At 46.3% G+C, this 21,886-nt stretch overlaps 1 protein-coding gene across 3 annotated transcripts in view; it reads left to right on the top strand.

Moving 5' to 3' along the window:
* The first annotated feature begins 19,248 nt into the window (after positions 1 to 19,248).
* MAML3 (mastermind like transcriptional coactivator 3) overlaps positions 19,249 to 21,886 on the top strand; it is a 459,612-nt gene continuing 456,974 nt past the window's right edge. Inside the window, exon 1 of one of the 3 annotated variants that reach the window (XM_027567395.1) lies at positions 19,249 to 20,483. In XM_027567395.1, the coding sequence (XP_027423196.1) occupies positions 20,013 to 20,483 (471 nt within the window). In that variant the 5' untranslated portion in view covers positions 19,249 to 20,012. Of the gene's footprint in view, positions 20,484 to 20,586; positions 20,630 to 21,886 lie in introns of those variants that run through there. The other 2 variants (XM_027567394.1, XM_027567396.1) reach the window with 2 other exon arrangements.

Genomic DNA, 21,886 nt, shown 5'->3' with positions numbered 1-21,886 from the left:
GATGGCAGCCCATCAGGCTCCACCGTCCCTGGGATTCTCCAGGCAAGAACACTGGAGTGGGTTGCCATTTCCTTCTCCAATGCAGGAAAGTGAAAAGTGAAAGTGAAGTCGCTCAGTCGTGTCCGACTCTTAGCGACCCCATGGACTGAAGCCTACCAGGCTCCTCCATCCATGGGATTTTCCAGGCAAGAGTACTGGAGTGGGGTTGATTGGATCCACAAAGGAATCAATTCACAAGGGTGAGGACTGCCAGCATCTTCAAATAGGTTTGTAAAGCTACAAGGTATGTGTGACCCAAGAAAGGGTTTCAAACAAGTCTTTCCTGTTACTCTGTTAATCTCTGCCAAATTGCTTCAACGATGTCACGGTGTAAACTGCAAGGGAGTCCCGGGAGCTTTCCACTGTCTGCTTACTCTCTGCTGAGCTGTTTAGCTGTAAGCTGGTACAGATACTATGTAGAAGGAAATATTTTTATGCCTGGAAAATAAATTTAGGGAATAAGCCTTTTTTCAATCCTTGCTATTCTTCAGTACCTCTTAATGAATTTATAAGAAAGATATTGTGGAACAGGGCTTCCCAGGTAGCTCAGCTGGTAAAGAATCTGCCTGCAATGCAGGAGACCCTTGTTTGATTCCTGGGTCGGGAAGTTACCCTGGATAAGAGGTAGGCTATCCACTCCAGTATTCTTGGGCTTCCCTGGTGGCCCAGATGTTAAGGAATCCACCTGCAATGTGGGAAACCTGGGTTCGATCCCTGGGTTGGGAAGATCCCCTGGAGGAGAGAGCGTGGCAACCCACTCCAGTATTCTTGCCTGGAGAATCACCATGGACAGAGGAAAGGTTACATGTTGCAATGGCTTCCCTGGTGGCTCAGTGGTAAAAACCCACCTGCTGATGCAGGAGACACAGGCTCGATTCTTGAGTTAGGAAGATACCCTGGAGAAGGAAATGGCTACCCCCTCCCAACTGAGGGACTAAGCACACACACATATTGTGGAACTGGAATTGGCCTGGGCTGGAAGTCAAGCTCCATTCTTTATCAGCTGTGTGATATTGGCAGAATTACCTCTGCCTCAGTTTACTCATTCAGGAAATGCTAGGGTAGAGGCAATGAAATGAGTTCATTTATAGCATCCCCACATCAGAAACATGGCCTAGCGCCACATAGACTGTGCTCTGTGAGTGTGCTGTGTGTGCATAGTCATGTCCAGCTGTTTGCGACCCATGGGCTGTAGCCCACCAGGCTCCTCTGTCCATGGGATTCCCCAGGCAAGAATACTGGAGTGAGTTGCCATTCCCTTCTCCAGGGATCTTCCTGACCAGGGATCAAACCCAGGTCTCCTGCACTGCAAGTAGATTCTCTACCATCTGAGCCACCAGGGAAGCCCATGTGCTCTATAAATGTTAGCTGTTATTATATCAGAAGTATCTTGTTTACTTCAGTGTACAGAAAGAAACCTCATTCATTCATCAACAAACAGGTATTGAGTGCCCCCCCAGGTGCCAACCTCTGCTCCACATTCAGAACTCAGAGAAACAAGGAAACAATCTACTTTCATGGGTCTCACGTGCCAGAGGGGGACTTGGAAGATAAATAAGACATACTGTATGCCTGGTGGTGAAATATGGCTCAAAAAAAAGATCAGATGCTGGGGGAGAATTGTTTCACATAGGGGAAGTCTCTGAGGGACGTGCCTGAGGGAATTTAGGAAGACCCTATGAATAATTGGGGCTTCCCGGGGGGGCTGCTAGTAGTAAACAATGCAGGAGACATAAGACACGCAAGTTCCATCCCTGGGTCACGAAGATCCCCTGGAGGAGGGCATGGCAACCCATTCCAGTATTCTTGCCTGGAGAATCCCCATGGACAGAGGAGCCTGGCTGGTTACTGCCCATAGGGTTGCAAAGAGTCGGACACAACAGAAGTGACTTAGCATGCAGGCAGGTATGGGTACTTGAGAATAGGACATTTCAGAGAGAGAATTTCTGGCCTGTTAAAATGAAGAAGAAGAAGAAAGGCAAGGAGGCCAGAAAGCAGAGTGAACAAGAAGTGCTGGGAGACAGAGCCAGTGAAGAAGAAGGAGCAGCCAGACCCTGCAGGGACTGGCAAGCCATGGTGAAGACTTTGGATTTCACCCCAAATGAGAATATTTGACTGACACGTTTGAGAAGGAATCATCTGGTTGCTGTGAAGATAGTTGGCTATAAAGGAGCAGGGGTGGAAGCAGGGAGACTAGTTAAGACACCACTGCATTTGCCCAGGTGAGGGGAGACAGAAGTTCAGCCCATGCTGGTGGCAAGAGGCAAAATAAGTTTCAGTCAGGTTCTGGATATACTTGAAATGTAGACCTGACATGATTTGCTTTGCGTTGAATCTTAGGTGTGGAAAAAAGAGGATAGGCAAGGATGACCCCAAGGTCTTTACACCAAGGCCTTGGTAGATTGATTTAGCCTTTTTTTTTTTTTTCTGTTACTGGGACACTGGAAAGGAAGAAATATTAGCTAAGACTCTCCAGAGAAACAGAACCGATAGCATGTATGTATGTATACACACACACACATATGTATGTATATATACATACATATACACATCTATGGTGTTGATGGCTTAGATGCTAAGTCATGTCTGACTCTTTGAGACCCTGTGGACTGTAACCCGCCAGGCTCCTCTCTCCATTGGGTTTTCCAAGCAAGAATACTGGAATGGGTTGCCATTCCCTACTCCAGGGGATCTTCTTGACCCAGGGATTGAACCTGTGTCTCCTGCTTGGCAGGTGGATTTTTTACAACTGAGCCATGTGAGAAGTCCCTGTTGGAGATATTATTAGATCTCAAAGGAGAGATGTGCTTAAGCTGCTGGGTGCAGAGACCAGTGTTCTTGAGATATAGTATTTTTCTCATCCCTTGTATCTTTCATATGCAATTCCAACATGAATTTCCTTGTATTAACATTGACTTTAATTGATCCTGCCCTAGTTTTTAGGGTTAAATGCTAGTTTACTAATACTGATTTAGCTGAATCAGAAAATTTATTTCTTAACGTATCATGGCTTCTTACTTCTCTGAACTCCTTCACCTTTGCTGTTTCTTCTTTTCGGGTGTCCTCTTCTTCATCTTTCCATCTGGAAAATACCTTTTGAAGATTCATGAGAAGGTATCACCTCTGCTTTGAATATTTTCCTAAATCACTTAGGCAAACCTCAGGCTACAGACATTCCCATTCTTCCTTCTCTTCAGATCCTCCTTCCGTTCCTTTCTCTAATTCTCTTTCTTTCTAGAAAATAGAAAGTTTTCATGTTATCTCCTTATTATATAAACACACACAATTAAAGCAATAAAGAAAAGAAATTACCAAACATCTCCAAATAATAATGAAGAGCTTTCTAGAGTTTGCTAGATTTATATACACAAAATTACATAATTTTATAAAATGAGAGCATTTTTATAAAATGCTCTTACTTTCACTGTGGATGGTGACTACAGCCATGAAATTTAAAGATGCTTGCTCCTTGGAAGAAAAATTATGATCAAACTAGACAGCGTATTAAAAAGCAGAGACATTACTTTGTGTACAAATGTCCGTATAATCAAAGCTATGGTTTTTCCAGTAGTCATGTATGAATGTGAGAGCTGGACCATAAAGAAGGCTAAGTGCAGAAGAATTTATGCCTATGAACCATGGTGCTGGACATGATTCTTGAGAGTCCCTTGGAGAGCAAGGAGATCAAACCAGTCAATCCTAAAGGAAATCAACCTTAAATATTCATTGCAAGGACTGATGCTGAAGCTCCAATACTCTGGCCACCTGATGCAAACAGCCAACTCATTAGAAAAGATCCTGATGCTGGGAAAGATTGAGGGCAAGAGGAGAAGGGGGCAACAGAGGATGAGATGGTTAGATGGCATCACCAATTCAATGGACATGAGTTCGAGCAAACTCCATGAGATAATGCAGTACAGGGAAGCCTGGCATGCTGCAGTCCACGGAGTCACAAAGAGTTGTACATGACTGAGTGACTGATCAACAACAAGAGCATTTTTATAACTTGTTTTATAAACTGCTTTTTAAAATCAATAATATGTCATAAAGATCTGTTAACATCAATCAATATAGCTGAATATGAGTCATTTTTAACAGTTGCTTACTTGAATATGTGGGTATAATATACTTTTCCCATCCCCTAGTAGTGGTTTTGAGTTGTTTTCACTGTTTTTGCTATGATAAGTAATGCAATAATTCATGTGTAGCTATACACAAGTCCTTTAATTGCATATAATTCATTGTTTGGATATAATATAATTTATTTAACCACACACGCATGGGCTTCCCTGATGGCTCAGACTGTAAAGAATCCACCTGCAATGTGGGAGACCTGGGTTCCATCCCTGGGTTGGGAAGATCCCCTGGAGGAGGGCAAAGCAACCCACCCCAGTATTCTTGCCTGGAGAATCCCCAAGGACAGAAGACCCTGGTGGGCTACAATCCATGGGGTTGCAAAGAGTTGGACACAACTGAGTGACTAAGCAACTAAGCACAGCGTACACACACACACACACACACACACACACACACACACGGTTGAAAGAATGGAAGGAAGGAAGAGAGGTAGGGAGAGACAGAATGAGAGAGGAAAATGTAAGAAAAGGGAGAATTATTGGCTTATATAATTGAGCCTTCTAGGGCATCTTGGCTTTAGGCCCACCTGGATCCAGAGCAGAAATGGTGTCACAAGGACTGTCTCCATTTCTTGGCTGTTTTCCTCTGAGTTGGCTTTGTTTTCAAACAGGCTTTGTCCTTGTTAAATCAAAGCTGGCCCCAGGCAGCTTTGGGCTCTTATGGTCGTTAACTTCCATGATTCCTGGAGGGGAAGATGTTCCTTTTCTGGTATTTCCAGCAAAATTCCCAGAGAGAGCTTTAACTGGACCTGTCCGAGTCACATGTCCGTCTTTGTATCAGTTACCGTGGTCAAGAGGAAGGTGATCTGGGTGGGTGCCACGCCCCTGGAACCAGGGCACGTTCAGTGCCTGCCCTGCTACAAGCTGCATGGCCTGGGAATGCGCGCAGGAGAGTTCTGAAAGGCTGTCCAGGTGTTCTGTTACTGTATAACATGGCCATGGTAATCGAGAAGCCAAAAGCAACAATACTTAAGGGGGATTAATGTAGCTTTAAAAAAAAACACCAATGCTTGTGCCAAAAAAAAAACACTTTTCAGTGACTACAAATCTGTATAATGTCCATGGCTGGAACTTCATTTTAACCAACAGATGCCATGTCGCTTCTGCACAGGTTGGGTGATCCCTGCCCTGTGCCAATCAGCCTTTTCCTTCTTGTCTTTTTTTTTAAGTATTAATTTTTAAAGATTTATTCTATTATTTATATTTTTTGGCTGCATTGGGACTTCGTCGTGGCACACAGGGTCTTTGTTGCTGCGAGTGGGGACTACTCTGTAGTCGTGGTGTTCGGGCTTCTCATAGCAGAGGTTTCTCTTATTGTGGACTATGGGCTTTGGAGCACATGGGCTCAGTAGTTATGGCATGGGGGCTTGGTTGCCTCGTGGCATATGGGATCTTAGTTCCTGGACCAGGGATTGAACCAGTATCCCCTGCATTGCAAGGTGGATTCTTAACCATGGGACCACCGGGAAGGTCCCTTCTTCTTGTCTTTTTTGCAGCATCTCTCTCAGTTACTAATCCACAGAAGGTGAGCAGGATTGGATCAGTAAACCTCCTCTGTCCTGGACAGCCATCACTTCATCCCTATGCTTGGTCTATTGTTTATGGCACCTGAGGTATTACAGACTTCTTCCTTCTTCCATGCTGAAGGTTTTCTTTAACAGAGAATTGGCAGAAGAGGATGCAGAAGAAATGAAAAGTGTGGCCGCCAAAACTGAGACCTTTGTTTCATTTATTTTATTTATTTTTGGCTGTGCTGGGTCTTTGTTGCTGCATGGGCTTTTCTCTAGCTACAGAGAGCAAAAGCTATTCTTTGTTACAGCTCCAGGGCTTCTCAAGTCTGGCAGTTTCTCTTGTTGCGGAGCGCAGGCTCTAGAGCATGGGGGCTTCAGGATTTGCAGCACGTGGGGTCAGTAGTGTGGCAGCTGGGCTCTAGATCACAGACTCGATAGTTGAGCCTCGCAGTCTCAGTTGCTCTGAGGCAGGTGGGATCTTTCCAAGTCTGGGATCAAACCCATGTCTCCTGCATTGGCAGGCAGTTTCTTTACCGATGAGCCACCAGGGAAGTCTTGAGGCCTTTATTTTAAATCTTATGGGTGTTGACTAATACACTGATCCTTAAATGGTCGCATTTCACGTCTGATGATTTTCTGGCCGCCCCCAAAACCAACACGGAGGCATGACTGGACCAAGGCGTGTGGATGCCTGGATACGTTTATTGTTTGGAGACCTTGAAATCACTCTGTTTGGCATTTAATCAAAGGAGAAATTGAGGGTAGGAGAAGGGGCTCCATCTGTAATAGCTGTTCCTGGTCTATAGTCCTAAACCTGTCCCACCCAGCAAGACAAAACCCCTGTAGTACCAAGACATTCCCCTGTGAGCAGGCAGAATTTCCACCTTTGCATGATTCTGCTGCTGCTGCTGCTAAGTCACTTCAGTCGTGTCCGACTCTGTGCGACCCCATAGATGGCAGCCCACCAGGCTCCCCCATCCCTGGGATTCTCCAGGCAAGAATACTGGAGCAGGTTGCCAGTTTCTTCTCCAGTGCATGAAAGTGAAAAGTGAAAGTGAAGTCGCTCAGTCGTGTCCAACTCTTAGCGACCCCATGGACTACAGCCTACCAGGCTCCTCCATCCATGGGATTTTCCAGGCAAGAGTACTGGAGTGGGGTGCCATTGCCTTCTCCTTGCATGATTCTAGGGTCTTGCAAACCCTAGCCCACCACTACACCAGGCAGATGATGCTAGCATACTTTCTAAACATGCACAGTCCTCCCCAGCGGATTTCTAGACAATGTGGTTTTCTTTTCATCACATACTTAGTTGGGTCATCCTTATACCTGCCCAGATCAAAGAAGAGAAATCTGAGGAAGCTGATACTAACAAGTGGATCACTAAATGCGGGGACCAAAGTCCCAGTTCTGAGCCGGTGTGAACCAGAGCTTAGTGACATCAAGAAGAATGAAATGATACATGTGTGATGGAGGGAGAAGACTGTGTGGGGGAGAGACAGAGAGTTTGCCAGGAAAAACAAGACGAAACATAGAACTATTTTTGAATACGTTTTAGCTGTGGAACCCTTTCTTCAAAGGCAATCTTACTCCAGTATGAGTTGAGTTGAAGAGCAGCCAAGACCCAACCAATCCTTTTCCCCACCAGGCACAGCCCCTGAGGCCCCTCCCAGGGAATTTTTAGGGCTCTGTGTGGCTTGAAAACCGCTGACTTAGACTGTCTAACAGAGTAACAGTGAAGAATGCAGTTTGCTCAGAGACAAACTGATGTTGCTTCGGCTTTGTTCCAGTGTTAAAAAGGGAGGGCTCGGCTAAGGAATAGACAGTATCAAACCATTAAACAGATACCTTTGGGCGATTTTTCATCAGACAATGAGAGCGATGTTTTGTTTACTTAAATGATTGTTATCTTATTATTTTTTTACCTTTTGAATGACACGTATAGAATGGTAAACCTTCCCTTCACTAAGCTTATGTTAATTGTTTTTTCCAATCCCTTTCTCACTGCTTTTAATTGTGACAAACCCATTCCTCTGCGGCCTCAAACTCTGGTCATTCAAGAGCTGACTGCAGTTCGCTTCTGTTAGACCTCTGTTATTATCTTTCCTTCTCCCCACTAGATTATTAAGCTCCTTTGGGGAGGAAACTCTTTCTGTTCAAGCATGCATCCCTTGCAGCTAACTCAGGACTTGTCAATAGTCAATAAATATTTGCTGAATGGGTGACGATAGCAGCAACAGAGTGGCTCCAAGGCCCCAGTGACAACAGAACAACAACCAAACACAGAGGGGAATCCAGGCAGGTGCATAAGGCAGAGGCTTTGGAGTTGATTTGGATGCAAGTTATGGAAACTCTTAAATCTTCATTTTCTCATCTGAAAAATGGGAGTAATAATATGATGGAGTTACAGCTTTCTCAGGAGTGTAGTATTAACAGTTGTAATCACCTTAAAACCTTTATATCATCCATGAAGTGAAATAAATTTACATGATGTGGTACCTTCCTCTGCTTCCTTTGTGGCTTAGCTGGTAAAGAAACCGCCTGCAGTTTAGGAAACCTGGGTTTGATCCCTGGGTTGGGAGGATCCCCTGGAGAAGGGAAAGGCTACCCACTCCAGTATTCTGGCCTGGAGAATTCCATGGACTGTACAGTCCATGGGGTCGCAAACAGTCAGACATGACTGAGAGACTTTCACTTTCTACTGACTCCGAGCGACTTCAAAAGAGTCCCCTTAGCTCCCTCCCTTGTTTATTTTTGGGCACAGATGAAGTAGATGAATACACACACACACACACATACACACACACACACACACACATAAAGCTGAGAGCATGTAGTTGAATTCATGTTAAAGGCACATTTCGGCCAACTCTGGTTTGTCTACCTCCTGGTGTTGTTGGCATTATTAAGTTGGTTAACACAGGGAAAACTGCCTGAAATCTGACCATGGCCCTGGGTCTACAATAAATGTGAGTCCTTCCCCTTGCTGACAGGCAGCTGATGCTCTGAGAAGCTGCCTCTCCTTCACCCCATGCACTTCTCCAAGCCAATTTATAGATCCCCTCAAACGCCTGTTCATCTCTGGTTTGGGAAAGTGACTTAAACTTTCTGTGCCTTGGTTTCTTCACCAGTGAAGTGGAGGCTAATAATAGAATCTAGAATAGAGGAACTTTATCCTGAACGTTGACCATGAAAATTAAATCCTAGGTGATTGCTGATTACCAGTAAATGTTTACAGCAAAGAAAGCACAGTTTTTCAGTTCTTCAATTCTTTGTTAAATAGTTATTTATGAAGTTAACAGTTTGGCTGCTGATAGGCCTCAAGGAATAAGACATTTTACAAATGTCTTCCCCAAATTTCAGAGATCTTCGACATCTTACATGGAAGCCCAACCTTGTTCAAGGCAGATGCCTTATTATTTCAAATTACTTAGCACTGGGAATGGAGATATATGTGAAACAGAATGAAGGGCTTTAAAAAAAATCTGTCTGCCTTGGACTTTAGATAACCTTTTTCCTAATAACCATAAAACTATTATATACCTATTAAAATACATGAATAAGAAAATAAACCCCATTAATTCATATTCCTCTCAAAATTTATGACATGGTTGAGAGCTAAGTTAACTCCTTCTTATAAAAAGTGGAAGTCATGTAAATAGGCTCTTGCTACTGCTGCTAAGTCGCTTCAGTCATGTCGAACTCTGTGCTACCCAATAGACAGCAGCCCACCAGGCTCCTCTGTCCACGGGATTCTCTAGGCAAAAATACTGGAGTGGATTGCCATTTCCTTTTCCCAGGCTCTTGCGAGGAATATTTAAATACTTGCGGAAACAAACCTTTGAAACACCCCTTGTCCATGGGGATGTCACCTACATATAGTTGGTTTACTAGGTAGAAGGAGCTCATCTAAATAGCTCCAAGAGTCCAGGAAGTGTTAGACTAGACAGAGCACATGCTTCAGAAGTTATGTGCGTGAGTGCTAAGTCACTTCAGTCGTGCCAACTCTTTGTGACCCCATGGACTGTAGCCCATCAGGCTCTTCTGTCCATGGGTTTCTCCAGGCAAGAATACTGGAGTGGGTTGCCATGCCCTCCTCCAAGGGATCTTACTGATCCAGGGATCAAACATGTGTCTTTTATGTCTCCTGCATTGGCAGGCTGGTTCCCTACTACTTGCGCCACTTGGGAAGCCCTGCTTAAGAAGTTATGATACTCTAAATCTTTAAAGGTATTACATAATTAAGATATTCAGTTAAATATGACTGACCTTTCCCCTAATAAGGAGGTTTCATTATACAGAGATGGACATTAACATGACATACTCCAAGTACAAATGCTGAAAAAGGCAAGTCAAATTCAGCATTCTGGGATTTTCACCTTTGTATTGCTGCTCCCTACTGCTTCAAGGTCAGAATTCAACATATCCAGTTAAAGTTAGAGGAGGATTTTGAGGGTCTTCCCTGGTGGCTCAGTCGGTAAAGAATCCACCGGCAATGCAGGAGATCCCAATTCAATCCCTGGGTCAGGAAGATCCCCTGGAGAAGGAAATGGCAACCCACTGCAGTATTCTTGCCTGAGAAACCCCATGAACAGAGGAGCCTGGCGGGCTACAGCCCATGGGGTCACAAAGAATCGGACACGACTGAGAGACTAAACCATCTGCAAGGATTTTGATCCCTGGGTACCGGTGATTCTGACAAAGCAGATAGTAAGAGGAGGGTCTTTGTCACAAACGACCTGCCCAGGCAATTGTGAACATAAATAGATTTACAACTGCCTTCGATTTGTACTCTCTCCTACACAGAGCTTTCTAGACTGTGTTTCAGTCTGTGGAACATAACAGGATCTTGGCAACACTAGGTTAAACAAAGTTAAACATGCTTTGTGGCAAGATTTCTTGTGGCCTTCACCATGGTGATGAATTTTCTAGACAGAGATGCAGTACAGATCATCTCCTAAGCTTACTTGACTCAGGAGACTTTCTGTTGAAACATAGGACTGGGTTCTTCAAAACACGCTCTAGAAAACAGTATAATAATACATGCATTGCATCACCAAAGTAAAATGTATAAATCAGTTTGAATCCTTCCAATGGCAGCCTGATGCCAAGGATATAGTCTAGACTGCTGGATGGCCTTGCACGACCTGGCTCGTGCTTTTCCGTCAACTTCCGCCTCTTTTCTCATCATGCTCTCTCATGTCCATGCTCCTGTGAGAGGGAACGACTGTGGATTTGCTGGAACAATGGGCCTCAGAGCCTGGCTCCACTTTCTCCTGGTTCCCCACTTCGTACCCCCAAAACACACCCCCCTACCACCTGCCTGCCAGCCTTACCTCGGCTCACTTCTGCCCAGTTATGACAGTGAGTTCTGGAGAAGCCTGCTTAGACTCCCAAGCATGCACTTGAGGCCTCTTTTGTGCGTTCTCACACTCACTTCATGCTAGTCCCATCCCTGCATCCACTGTCCTGAGTCTAGGGGCCTAGATCTGATAGATAGAGTGCCTGATGAACTATGGAATGAGGTTCGTGACAGGGGACAGGGATCAAGACCATCCCCATGGAAAAGAAATGCAAAAAAGCAAAATGGCTGTCTGGGGAGGCTTACAAATAGCTGTGAAAAGAAGAGAAGTGAAAAGCAAAGGAGAAAAGGAAAGATATAAACATCTGAATGCAGAGTTCCAAAGAATAGCAAGAAGAGATAAGAAAGCCTTCTTCAGCGATCAATGCAAAGAAATAGAGGAAAACAACAGAATGGGAAAGACTAGGGATCTCTTCAAGAAAATCAGAGATATCAAAGGAACATTTCATGCAAAGATGGGCTCAATAAAGGACAGAAATGGAATGGACCTAACAGAAGCAGAAGATATTAAGAAGAGATGGCAAGAATACACAGAAGAACTGTACAAAAAAGATCTTCACAACCCTGATAATCACGATGGTGTGATCACTGACCTACAGCCAGACATACTGGAATGTGAAGTCAAGTGGGCCTTAGAAAGCATCACTACGAACAAAGCTAGTGGAGGTGATGGAATTCCAGTTGAGCTATTCCAAATCCTGAAAGATGATGCTGTGAAAGTGCTGCACTCAATCTGCCAGCAAATTTGGAAAACTCAGCAGTGGCCACAGGACTGGAAAAGGTCAGTTTTCATTCCAATCCCAAAGAAAGGCAATGCCAAAGAATGCTCAAACTACCACACAATTGCACTCATCTCACACACTAGTAAAGTAATGCTCAAAATTCTCCAAGCCAGGCTTCAGCAATATGTGAACCATGAACTTCTTGATGTTCAAACTGGTTTAGCAAAAGGCAGAGGAACCAGAGATCAAATTGCCAACATCCGCTGGATCATGGGAAAAGCAAGAGAGTTCCAGAAAAACATCTATTTCTGCTTTATTGACTATGCCAAAGCCTTTGACTGTGTGGATCATAATAAACTGTGGAAAATTCTGAAAGAGATGGGAATACCAGACCACCTGATCTGGCTCTTGAGAAATTTGTATGCAGGTCAGGAAGCAACGGTTAGAACTGGACATGGAACAACAGACTGGTTCCAAATAGGAAAAGGAGTTCGTCAAGGCTGTATATTGTCACCCTGTTTATTTAACTTCTATGCAGAGTACACCATGAGAAATGCTGGGCTGGAAGAAGCACAAGCTGGAATCAAGATTGCCAGGAGAAATATCAATAACCTCAGATATGCAGATGACAACACCCTTATGGCAGAAAGTGAAGAGGAACTCAAAAGCCTCTTGATGAAAGTGAAAGTGGAGAGTGAAAAAGTTGGCTTAAAGCTCAGCATTCAGAAAACGAAGATCATGGCATCTGGTCCCATCACTTCATGGCAAATAGAATGGGAAACAGTGAAAACAGTGTCAGACTTTATTTTTCGGGGCTCCAAAATCACTACAGATGGTGACTGCAGCCATGAAATTCAAAGACGCTTACTCCTTGGAAGGAAAGTTATGACCAACCTAGATAGCATATTCAAAAGCAGAGGCATTACTTTGCCAACAAAGGTCTGTCTAGTCAAGGCTATGGTTTTTCCTGTGGTCACGTATGGATGTGAGAGTTGGACTGTGAAGAAGGCTGAGCGCCAAAGAATTGATGCTTTTGAACTGTGGTGTTGGAGAAGACTCTTGAGAGTCCCTTGGACTGCAAGGAGATCCAACCAGTCCATTCTGAAGGAGATCAGCCCTGGGATTTCTTTGGAAGGAATGATGCTAAAGCTGAAACTCCAGTACTTTGGCCACCTCACGCGAAGAGTTGACTCATTGGAAAAGACTCTGATGCTGGGAGGGATTGGGGGCAGGAGGAGAAGGGGACGACAGAGGATGAGCTGGCTGGATGGCATCACTGACTCGATGGACGTGAGTCTGAGTGAACTCTGGGAGTTGGTGATGGACAGGGAGGCCTGGCGTGCTGCGATTCATGGGGTTGCAAAGAGTCAGACACAACTGAGTGACTGATCTGATCTGATCTGATCTATTATCTGGCTGCACTGGGTTAGTTCTGGTATGTGGGACATTCCATTTTTGTTGTGGCACGTGGCATCTTTGGGGCTTCCCAGGTGGCGCTAGTGATAAAGAACGTGCCTGCCAATGCAGGAGACATAAGAGATGTGAGTTCGACCACTGGGTTGGGAAGATTCCCTGGAGAAGGGAATGGCAACCCACTCCAGTATTCTTGCCTGGAGAATATCATGTAGCCTGGAGGATACAGTCCGAGGGATCGCAGAGAGCAGGACACGACTGAAGGGACTGAGCACTCACATGGGGTCTTCAGCTGGATCACTCGTAGTTGTGGCAAGTGAGAACCAGCTCCCTGACCAGGGATTGAACCCCAGCCCTCTGCCGTGAGTGTTGGCCATTGAACTACTCACCAGGGAAGTTCCTAGTTGCCCATCACTGAAGTTGGACTGTGTTCTTTTATTTCTCTTTACTGAGGTATAGTTGATTTACAATATTGTGTAAGTTTCAAGTGTATAGCAAAGTGGTTCGGTTATATGTGTGTGTGTCTGTATTTTGTTTTATTCTTTTCACCATCGTTTATTACAAGGTATTGAATATAGGTCTTGTGCAATACAGTAGGTTCCTGTTGCTCATTTGTTTTATATATGGTCGTGTGTATCTGTTAATCTCATACTCCCAGTTTTCCCCTTTCCCCTCCTGCCTCTTTGGTAACCATGTTTGTTTTCTACCATAAGTTTGTTTTCTGTTCTTGAGTCTATTTCTGTTTTGTAAATAAGTTCATTTGTGTACTATTTTTTAAGTTCCACATATACGTGGTATCATATGATATTTGTCTTTGTCTGATTTACTTTCCTTACTACACTGACCTCCAGGACCTTAGGGACTGTGTTCTATACACTGTCCATGCTGTATTCCCAGGGCCTACTACTCCGGTGACTGACACACGGCAGGCCATAATTTGTAGAATTACTGAAGTGATAGTTCTTGTGAGATGGTTGAGGGCAACCCCGTGTGGTTAGTACTTTGGGACTGCCTGGGCCCACTCTGTGGACACATAAAAAGGTTGACTTTCCTATAGGTAGGCAGTGGAGTATCCCTGCTTTACCCTGGTCACCAAGTATTCTCTTGGGGACAATTATGAAGCTATTGATCTATGATAAATTATGACCTATTGATCTACATTAATAGGGATGCAGAAGTGGCACATATACTGGAGTTTCTACACAAAGCCCTCTTTCTTGACTCTGAGACACTGAACCCTATCAGATGGATGTGGGAGCATGATGCAGAGATGACCTAAAGAAAAGGGAATCTGGTTCAACACCTTAGAGCCAGTTTTGGCTCAGTGCCATAGCCTCAGGACAGCCTGGCACAGGTCCTTCTTCATCGAGCCCTTCTTCTCTTTGGCATCCTGGGAAATAGCACCAACATATCGGGATACACCATGTAATTTCTTTCTCGTCACTGCTATAACGTCTCAGATTTCTTTGCCATTCTAGAGCAACAGCACTGATGATGTGTCCATAGCTCCCATCCAGAAGTTTGGCTTTGTAGCAGGCTTCAGTTCAGTTCAGTGCTCAGTTGTGTCCGACTCTTTGCAACCCCATGAATCGCAGCACGCCAGGCCTCCCTGTCCATCATCAACTCCCAGAGTTCACTCAGACTCACGTCCATCGAGTCAGTGATGCCATCCAGCCATCTCATCCTCTGTCATTCCCTTCTCCTCCTGCCCCCAATCTCTCCCAGCATCAGAGACTTTTCCAATGAGTCAACTCTTCGCATGAGGTGACCAAAATACTGGAGTTTCAGCTTTAGCATCATTCCTTCCAAAGAAATCCCAGGGCTGATCTCCTTCAGAATGGACTGGTTGGATCTCCTTGCAGTCCAAGGGACTCTCAAGAGTCTTCTCCAACACCACAGTTCAAAAGCATCAATTCTTTGGCGCTCAGCCTTCTTCACAGTCCAACTCTCACATCCATACATGACCACAGGAAAAACCATAGCCTTGACTAGACAGACCTTTGTTGGCAAAATAATGTCTCTGCTTTTGAATATGCTATCTAGGTTGGTCATAACTTTCCTTCCAAGGAGTAAGCGTCTTTTAATTTCATGGCTGCAGTCACCATCTGTAGTGATTTTGGAGCCCCCAAAAATAAAGTCTGACACTGTTTCCACTTTTCCCCATCTATTTGCCATGAAGTGATGGGACCGGATGCCATGATCTTCATTTATTGAATGTTGAGCTTTAAGCCAACTTTTTCACTCTCCACTTTCACTTTCATTAAGAGGCTTTTGAGTTCCTCTTCACTTTCTGCCATAAGGGTGTTGTCATCTGCATATCTGAGGTTATTGATATTTCTCCTGGCAATCTTGATTCCAGCTTGTGCTTCTTCCAGCCCAGCATTTCTCATGGTGTACTCTGCATAGAAGTTAAATAAGCAGCCTTGACGAACTCCTTTTCCTATCTGGAACCAGTCTGTTGTTCCATGTCCAGTTCTAACCGTTGCTTCCTGACCTGCATACAAATTTCTCAAGAGGCAGATCAGGTGGTCTGATATTCCCATGTCTTTCAGAAGTTTCCACAGTTTATTATGATCCACACAGTCAAAGGCTTTGGCATAGTCAATAAAGCAGAAATAGATGTTTTTCTGGAACTCTCTTGCTTTTCCCATGATCCAGCGGATGTTGGCAATTTGATCTCTCGTTCCTCTGCCTTTTCTAAAACCAGCTTGAACATCTGGAAGTTTGCGGTTCACGTATTGCTGAAGCCTGGCTTGGAGAATTTTGAGCATTACTTTACTAGCATGTGAGATGAGTGCAATTGTGCAGTAGTTTGAGCATTCTTTGGCATTGCTTTCTTTTTTTTTAATTTTTTAATTATTTTTTTATTTTTTACTTTACAATATTGTATTGGTTTTCTTTGGGATTGGAATGAAAACTGACCTTTTCCAGCCCTGTGGCCACTGCTGAGTTTTCCAAATTTGCTGGCAGATTGAGTGCAGGACTTTCACAGCATCATCTTTCAGGATTTGAAAGAGCTCAACTGGAATTCCATCACCTCCACTAGCTTTGTTCGTAGTGATGCTTTCTAAGGCCCACTTGACTTCACATTCCAGGATGTCTGGCTCTAGGTCAGTGATCACACCATCGTGATTATCTTGGTTGTGAAGATCTTTTTTTTATGTAGCAGGCTTACATAATAGATAAATCTGGTCACACCATCAGAGTGTGCGGTAGTCCTTTAGGAAGGGACTAAAATCACTTCCCCAGAACTTGGACTTCTCTATGACTTCTGAGCAGATCTTCAGGATGGTGACCAGAAAAGCTGGCAGTCTGGTAGGAAGATATCATGCAAACCTCGGGGTGGCCGGTAAAGAAGGCTTTGCTTCTTCTAAAGTCACTGGAGTAGAGGGACACCTGTAATTCAGGGTATGCCTAGGTTGTTGAAGACTCACATCTTGTTCACTTCCTGCTTCTTTCTCCTAATCGTCCCGCAGTGAGGATGGGGTTTCTGACCTCACATGTGCCACAGCAGAGGACTTACTGCACACGTCAGTTTCCTTAAAGGCTCTCCCCACATTGGCCATCACACAGTTTCACAGTCCTTCTTTCCCCACACATTGGTCTTAGAGCTTCTGGCAGCCACTCCCACTATCTTGATGAGAAGAAAGATGGGTGCAGTATGTGTATGTGTGTGTGTGTGTACATATACTCGCGAACAGCCAGCCAGCCATTTTTTTGTGTTGTAGTCCACTCATGCACTAAACCCAGGCAACAGACTATACTGTGGTTGTGCAAGAGTAGCTCTCCCGGCCTTGGAGGGCCTCTGGGATAAAGCCACAAAGCGCTCCTCCTCCACCAGCTGATGCCCCAAAGGGAAGGATGCAAATTCTTGTATATTTTTTGGGTTCCTTTCATCACAGGACACATGAACAACTTGATGGGAATGCATCTTGCTGCTGTTGTTGGGATTTTTTTTTTTTTTTCAGAATGACAAACTCTCAATGAAAAGTTAAATTCCGAGGCATAGGAAAAAAAGCTAGAATTAGAATCCAAGTCTCCAGACAGAAGCCTCAATGCTCAAGACTCTCAAACTCACTGCCTCTGTTAATCAAATTGTAGTCTTGTATGGGTGGGGTAGGAGGAGGGGTAAGAATGAGACACCCGTGCAGAGAGCACAGAGTGAATGAATGCGGAGTCATAGCTTCCTCTCCCCAATGAAGCCATATGTTTCCTGAATTAATAGAGATACTATTTACTGCACATGTAAAATAGACAAAGGCCACTTTGTGATGTCATTTTCTTACAATTTCTTACAATTTTTTCTATGTTTTTAGAATCAGGACTGACTTTTTTGCTACAGAACTTAAGTTTAATTTCCTAACAGATGTGAAGGAGGGGCAGTTAGTTATGATACAGAAGATTATATGTTAAATAACTAGCCCTCTGAAAAAGTATGGCAACTTCAGTGAAAGCTACTCTTTTACATTGGTTTCCCTACTTAGAGGGAACCTCACAACATGCTAATCAGTATCTTGCTGCCCATTTTACTGTATAATCCAAAGGATGGTAAAGATAAAGTTCACCATATAGATCTGATTAATTGAAGAAAAATATCGGCTCTTATTGCTGACATTATGAGGTTAGAAATAGCATCCTATGCTAATCTGCAATGCCAAGAAATGAAGATGGTTTAAATCAGATCTCATGATTAATGCATGAGATCCAAAGTTCTTTTATTCCTGGCTATTTTAGAAAACTGGGGTGTATTTTTACCCAAAAAACTAATTCCATAAGATTTATTGAGATAATACAAAATGCCTTATTACAAACAGCTCACAATCAAGATCTTGTCCTACTGATGATCACAGAAACTGTTCCTCAATTTTAATTGTTTCAAAATTATGTATATACGCAACGGGTTAAGTCCGGGTTACTTTCTGTGGGTGCTATTCCATTTTAATTGTACTTTTTTGTAAGTTCATTTGAACAGAAAGAAATATATCTAGCAATAAAGTGTGCCTGTTATTTTTGCTTGTTTTTGTTTTATGACAAACTGTGAAATGCTGTGTTTTTCCTATAGTTTTAGTCCATGAAATCTGCAATCTTTCCACTTCATTTAGGAAGGACCCTTAATTACTGCTGTCATTAGCACCTAGTGTTCAAAACAGTCTGTTAAAATGTACTGTTAGTCTCACCTCTAAGTCCCTGCTTGCTTTATTTCAATTTTTTTCCAAGGGTAAGTAAAACAATAATTGCCCTAATAACAACAATCATGCACAGCGAATCAAATAACATTCCAAGTTTTTTGTTGCCTATTTCTTTTTCTTCAGAATTCCGCTTTTCTGTGTTAAGATTGGCCTAGAGTTTGAAAAAGTGTCCATAAGTAGGGTTACTACTACCGAGGACTTATTACTGGGGTTTTAAAAACAAGCCAGTATTTGCTTTTCTTTCCATATGGATAAGGATGACAGACAACTGCTGCGAAGCTTTAATGTTTCTGCCTGGTCATGCACAGTTCTGCAAAATATGCATAAATGTATATCAACAACTTGGGATCGCTTGATACCTCGCTCAGAATAAGGAAATCCAGCCAGGCGCGTCCACGCGGCCGTCCGCGCGTGCACACACGCACACATACACCCAGGCGCGCGCACGCGCGCGCACCACACACAGAAACACACACACACACACGCACAGGTCAAAAGTTGATTAATTCCCGAGATCCCCCAGAATCTTTTTCTCTTTTCTGCCAGCGCCGACTTCCCAGGCCGGGTGGCAGTGAAGTTAGGGGCGTGCGAGGGGCGGGGAGGAAGAGCAGAGGGAGGCGGGAGCTGGGTGCCGGGCGCCGGTGCGCGCCGCGCCCGCTCCTGCCGGGTGAGAGTCCGGGCCGGGTTTTGCGCCGTGTCCCCGGGCTTGTCTCACGGCCTCCAGCCGCCGCCGCTGCCGTGTTTACTGAGCTCGCGCGTCCTGATATCACTCCGCTGGCATGGAGGAGGAGGAGGAGGTGGAGGAGCGAGAGGAGGAGGAGGAGGCGGCGGCGGCGGCGGCGGCGGCGGCGGCGGCGGCGGCGAGCAGTTGATCATTGTGATGGTGGCAGGAGCAGCGGCGGCAGCGGCAGCCCAGCCGAGCGTTAGGGGCTGCTCTCCGCGCGGCGTTTTGCAAAGGACTTCACCGATCTACTTTTGCAGTCGCCTCGGACTGTCCATGTGTTTACTTCCCCCAGCCCGAGGATTCGATATCTAGGTTCCTGTGAAATGCAACTGAGCAGCCAAAGTACTTTGAGAACACGGGGCGGCATAAACACCAAAACTTTTTTGTGGAAGGAAAATGCAATAAGCAAGCTTGCCGTTTTCCGATGCGGTGTGGAGTGAGTGTGTGTCGCGCGTGTCCGCACTGGAGGCATATGCTTGTGTGTGTACATGGGTTGTGTTTTTCGGTACGTAGGGAGAAAATGCTTGCCAACCACCGGAAATCTCTTGGAATTTATTAGAAAATAATGGATTATGAAAAGAAGGCAGGCGAAGAGCGGATCTTCCCTTGAGTTGCAACCCGATTTGCTGCTGGCTCAGTTTGTTGTGATTCTTTTTGTTGATAGGTGTCTGATGGTATTCTGATAACACCCCCCCTTTTTTCCCCTCGAGCTTTACAGTTTAAAAAAAGGAAACAAAAAACCACCCCAAAATCTCCCCCCCCCCTTTTTTTTTCGCCCGGTCGGGATCGCTGTTTCCATCCATGTGCTTGCGTCTCCCCCGCGTTCCACTTAAACTATTTTAATCCTTGGACCCAAGGAGGAGGCTGATAGGGGGTGGATAAAAAAAGTTCTTCCAAAATAGTGTGCCCGGGGAGCAGGATGGGGGATTTCGCAGCCCCCGCTGCTGCCGCGAATGGCAGTAGTATTTGCATCAACAGTAGCCTGAACAGCAGCCTCGGCGGGGCCGGGATCGGTGTGAATAATACTCCCAATAGTACTCCCGCTGCTCCGTGTAGCAATCACCCGGCTGCCGGCTGCGGCACCGGCGGCTCCGGGGGCCCAGGCGGCGGATCGGCGGCCGTCCCCAAGCACAGCACGGTGGTGGAGCGGCTCCGCCAGCGCATCGAGGGCTGCCGGCGGCACCACGTCAACTGCGAGAACAGGTACCAGCAGGCTCAGGTGGAGCAGCTGGAGCTGGAGCGCCGGGACACCGTGAACCTCTACCAGCGGACCTTGGAACAGAGGGCCAAGAAATCGGGCGCCGGCACCGGCAAGCAACAGCACCAGAGCAAACCCCAGCAAGATGCGGAGGCTGCCTCGGCGGAGCAGAGGAACCACACGCTGATCATGGTGAGGGCGCGCTGGCAGCGGGCACTGGGCGCGCGCATGAAGGGGGGGGGGGCGCGTGGAGCTTCTTAACAAGGGGGCGCGGGGATCTGATTTGCACGGCAGGCGAGGTGGGCTGAAGCCGAAGGGTTAACGTCAACTTTTTTGAGGTAAAAGCTGCCGTCGCCGCTACCTGTTAATCTGTCAGGGTTGTCAGATTTGGGGAAGAGGGGGCGAGAGGGGGGGAAGCCAGTCACGACTGCAAGGGGCGGAGGGAGCCTAGAGGAGCGTCGGAGTAAGGCACTGGAAAAGTTTTACCCCCCTCTCCCTTTCTTAGATACCGATGTGAAAGAGTGTACCGAGTTGAAACCTCGCTCCTCCTCCTCACCGCTCCCTACCCCATCCCTCACCTCGCCTCCTGGGCTCCCCAGACCCGTCCCCCTTCGCCCACCCCGCTCAGCACATCCGCTGGGTGTAGGGAGGAATTGATGCTGTCGCAGATTCTGGGCGGGCACCAGGCTCTCGAACCCCGTGGGGAGGAGGAGGGACGGAGATGCTCTCGCCTCCTCTCCCCGGCTCACCCACTTTGGGCTGAGAAAGTCTAAGAGTTTTGTGAATGAACTTTGAAGTGGGTGAGAAACAAGCGAGGGTGGACGCGCGCCCGCGCGCGCGTCGGTGAGGGCGCGCGCGGATGCGGGGCGCGGGTGCGCTCCCTCGCGGTTCGAGACCCCCAGCTGGCCCGGCAGGTGGAGCAGCCCCGAGGGTCGAGGCAGGAGCGGCTCGCCGGGGCGGGAGGGGAGAGAGACTCCCTGGGCTTGCGCCGAGAGTCCCCGCCACGCAACTTCGCAGGGGATTCTCTCCCTTCCTCCTTTTAAACTTGCTTGCACAGAGCTTTCTCCGCTTCTGTCTCCCGCCCCGTTCCCCACCAACTTTCCGGGCCTGTCTGATAAGCCTGGAGGAGTGGAAGGTAGTGGGGAGGTGAAAGAGGCTTAAATGGCTGGGTGGGTGGGTTCGAGGTAGGAGGAGCAGCCAATGGCTTAACTTCTCGGGAGGAAGGGGCAGTTCCCACCCCCTAACCCTGAGGGTAGAATCCTTTCTCCTATCTCCACTCTCCGGTTCTTTGGCTTTCCTTTCGGGGTTGGGGCGGGGGGGTTGGGAGCCGGAAGTTTGGGAAAGGTGTCTGCAGCCCCCTCCCCCGCCGCGCCGCCCTGGTTTGGGTTGCGCGCGTGTGCGGGGTGGGGCGGGCGGTGGGAACCCAGGAGCGCAGCGGGGCCGTGCGCCTTCGCCCGTTTACCCCGCAGACCGCACCTCGATCGGCGGTGCGGGAGGCCCTGTCGGTGTGCGGCGTATCAATAGCGCACGTCCCCGGTCTGAGGGTCGTAGGCGCCCGGGGTGGTGCGGGTGCTGGCGCGGGCTTTCACCGGGCG

This window comes from Bos indicus x Bos taurus, chromosome 17 (assembly GCF_003369695.1).
Source record: "Bos indicus x Bos taurus breed Angus x Brahman F1 hybrid chromosome 17, Bos_hybrid_MaternalHap_v2.0, whole genome shotgun sequence".
NCBI lineage: Eukaryota > Metazoa > Chordata > Mammalia > Artiodactyla > Bovidae > Bos > Bos indicus x Bos taurus.
The sequence above is the reverse complement of the archived record's forward strand: the minus strand, read 5'-3'. Positions and strand labels throughout refer to the sequence as shown.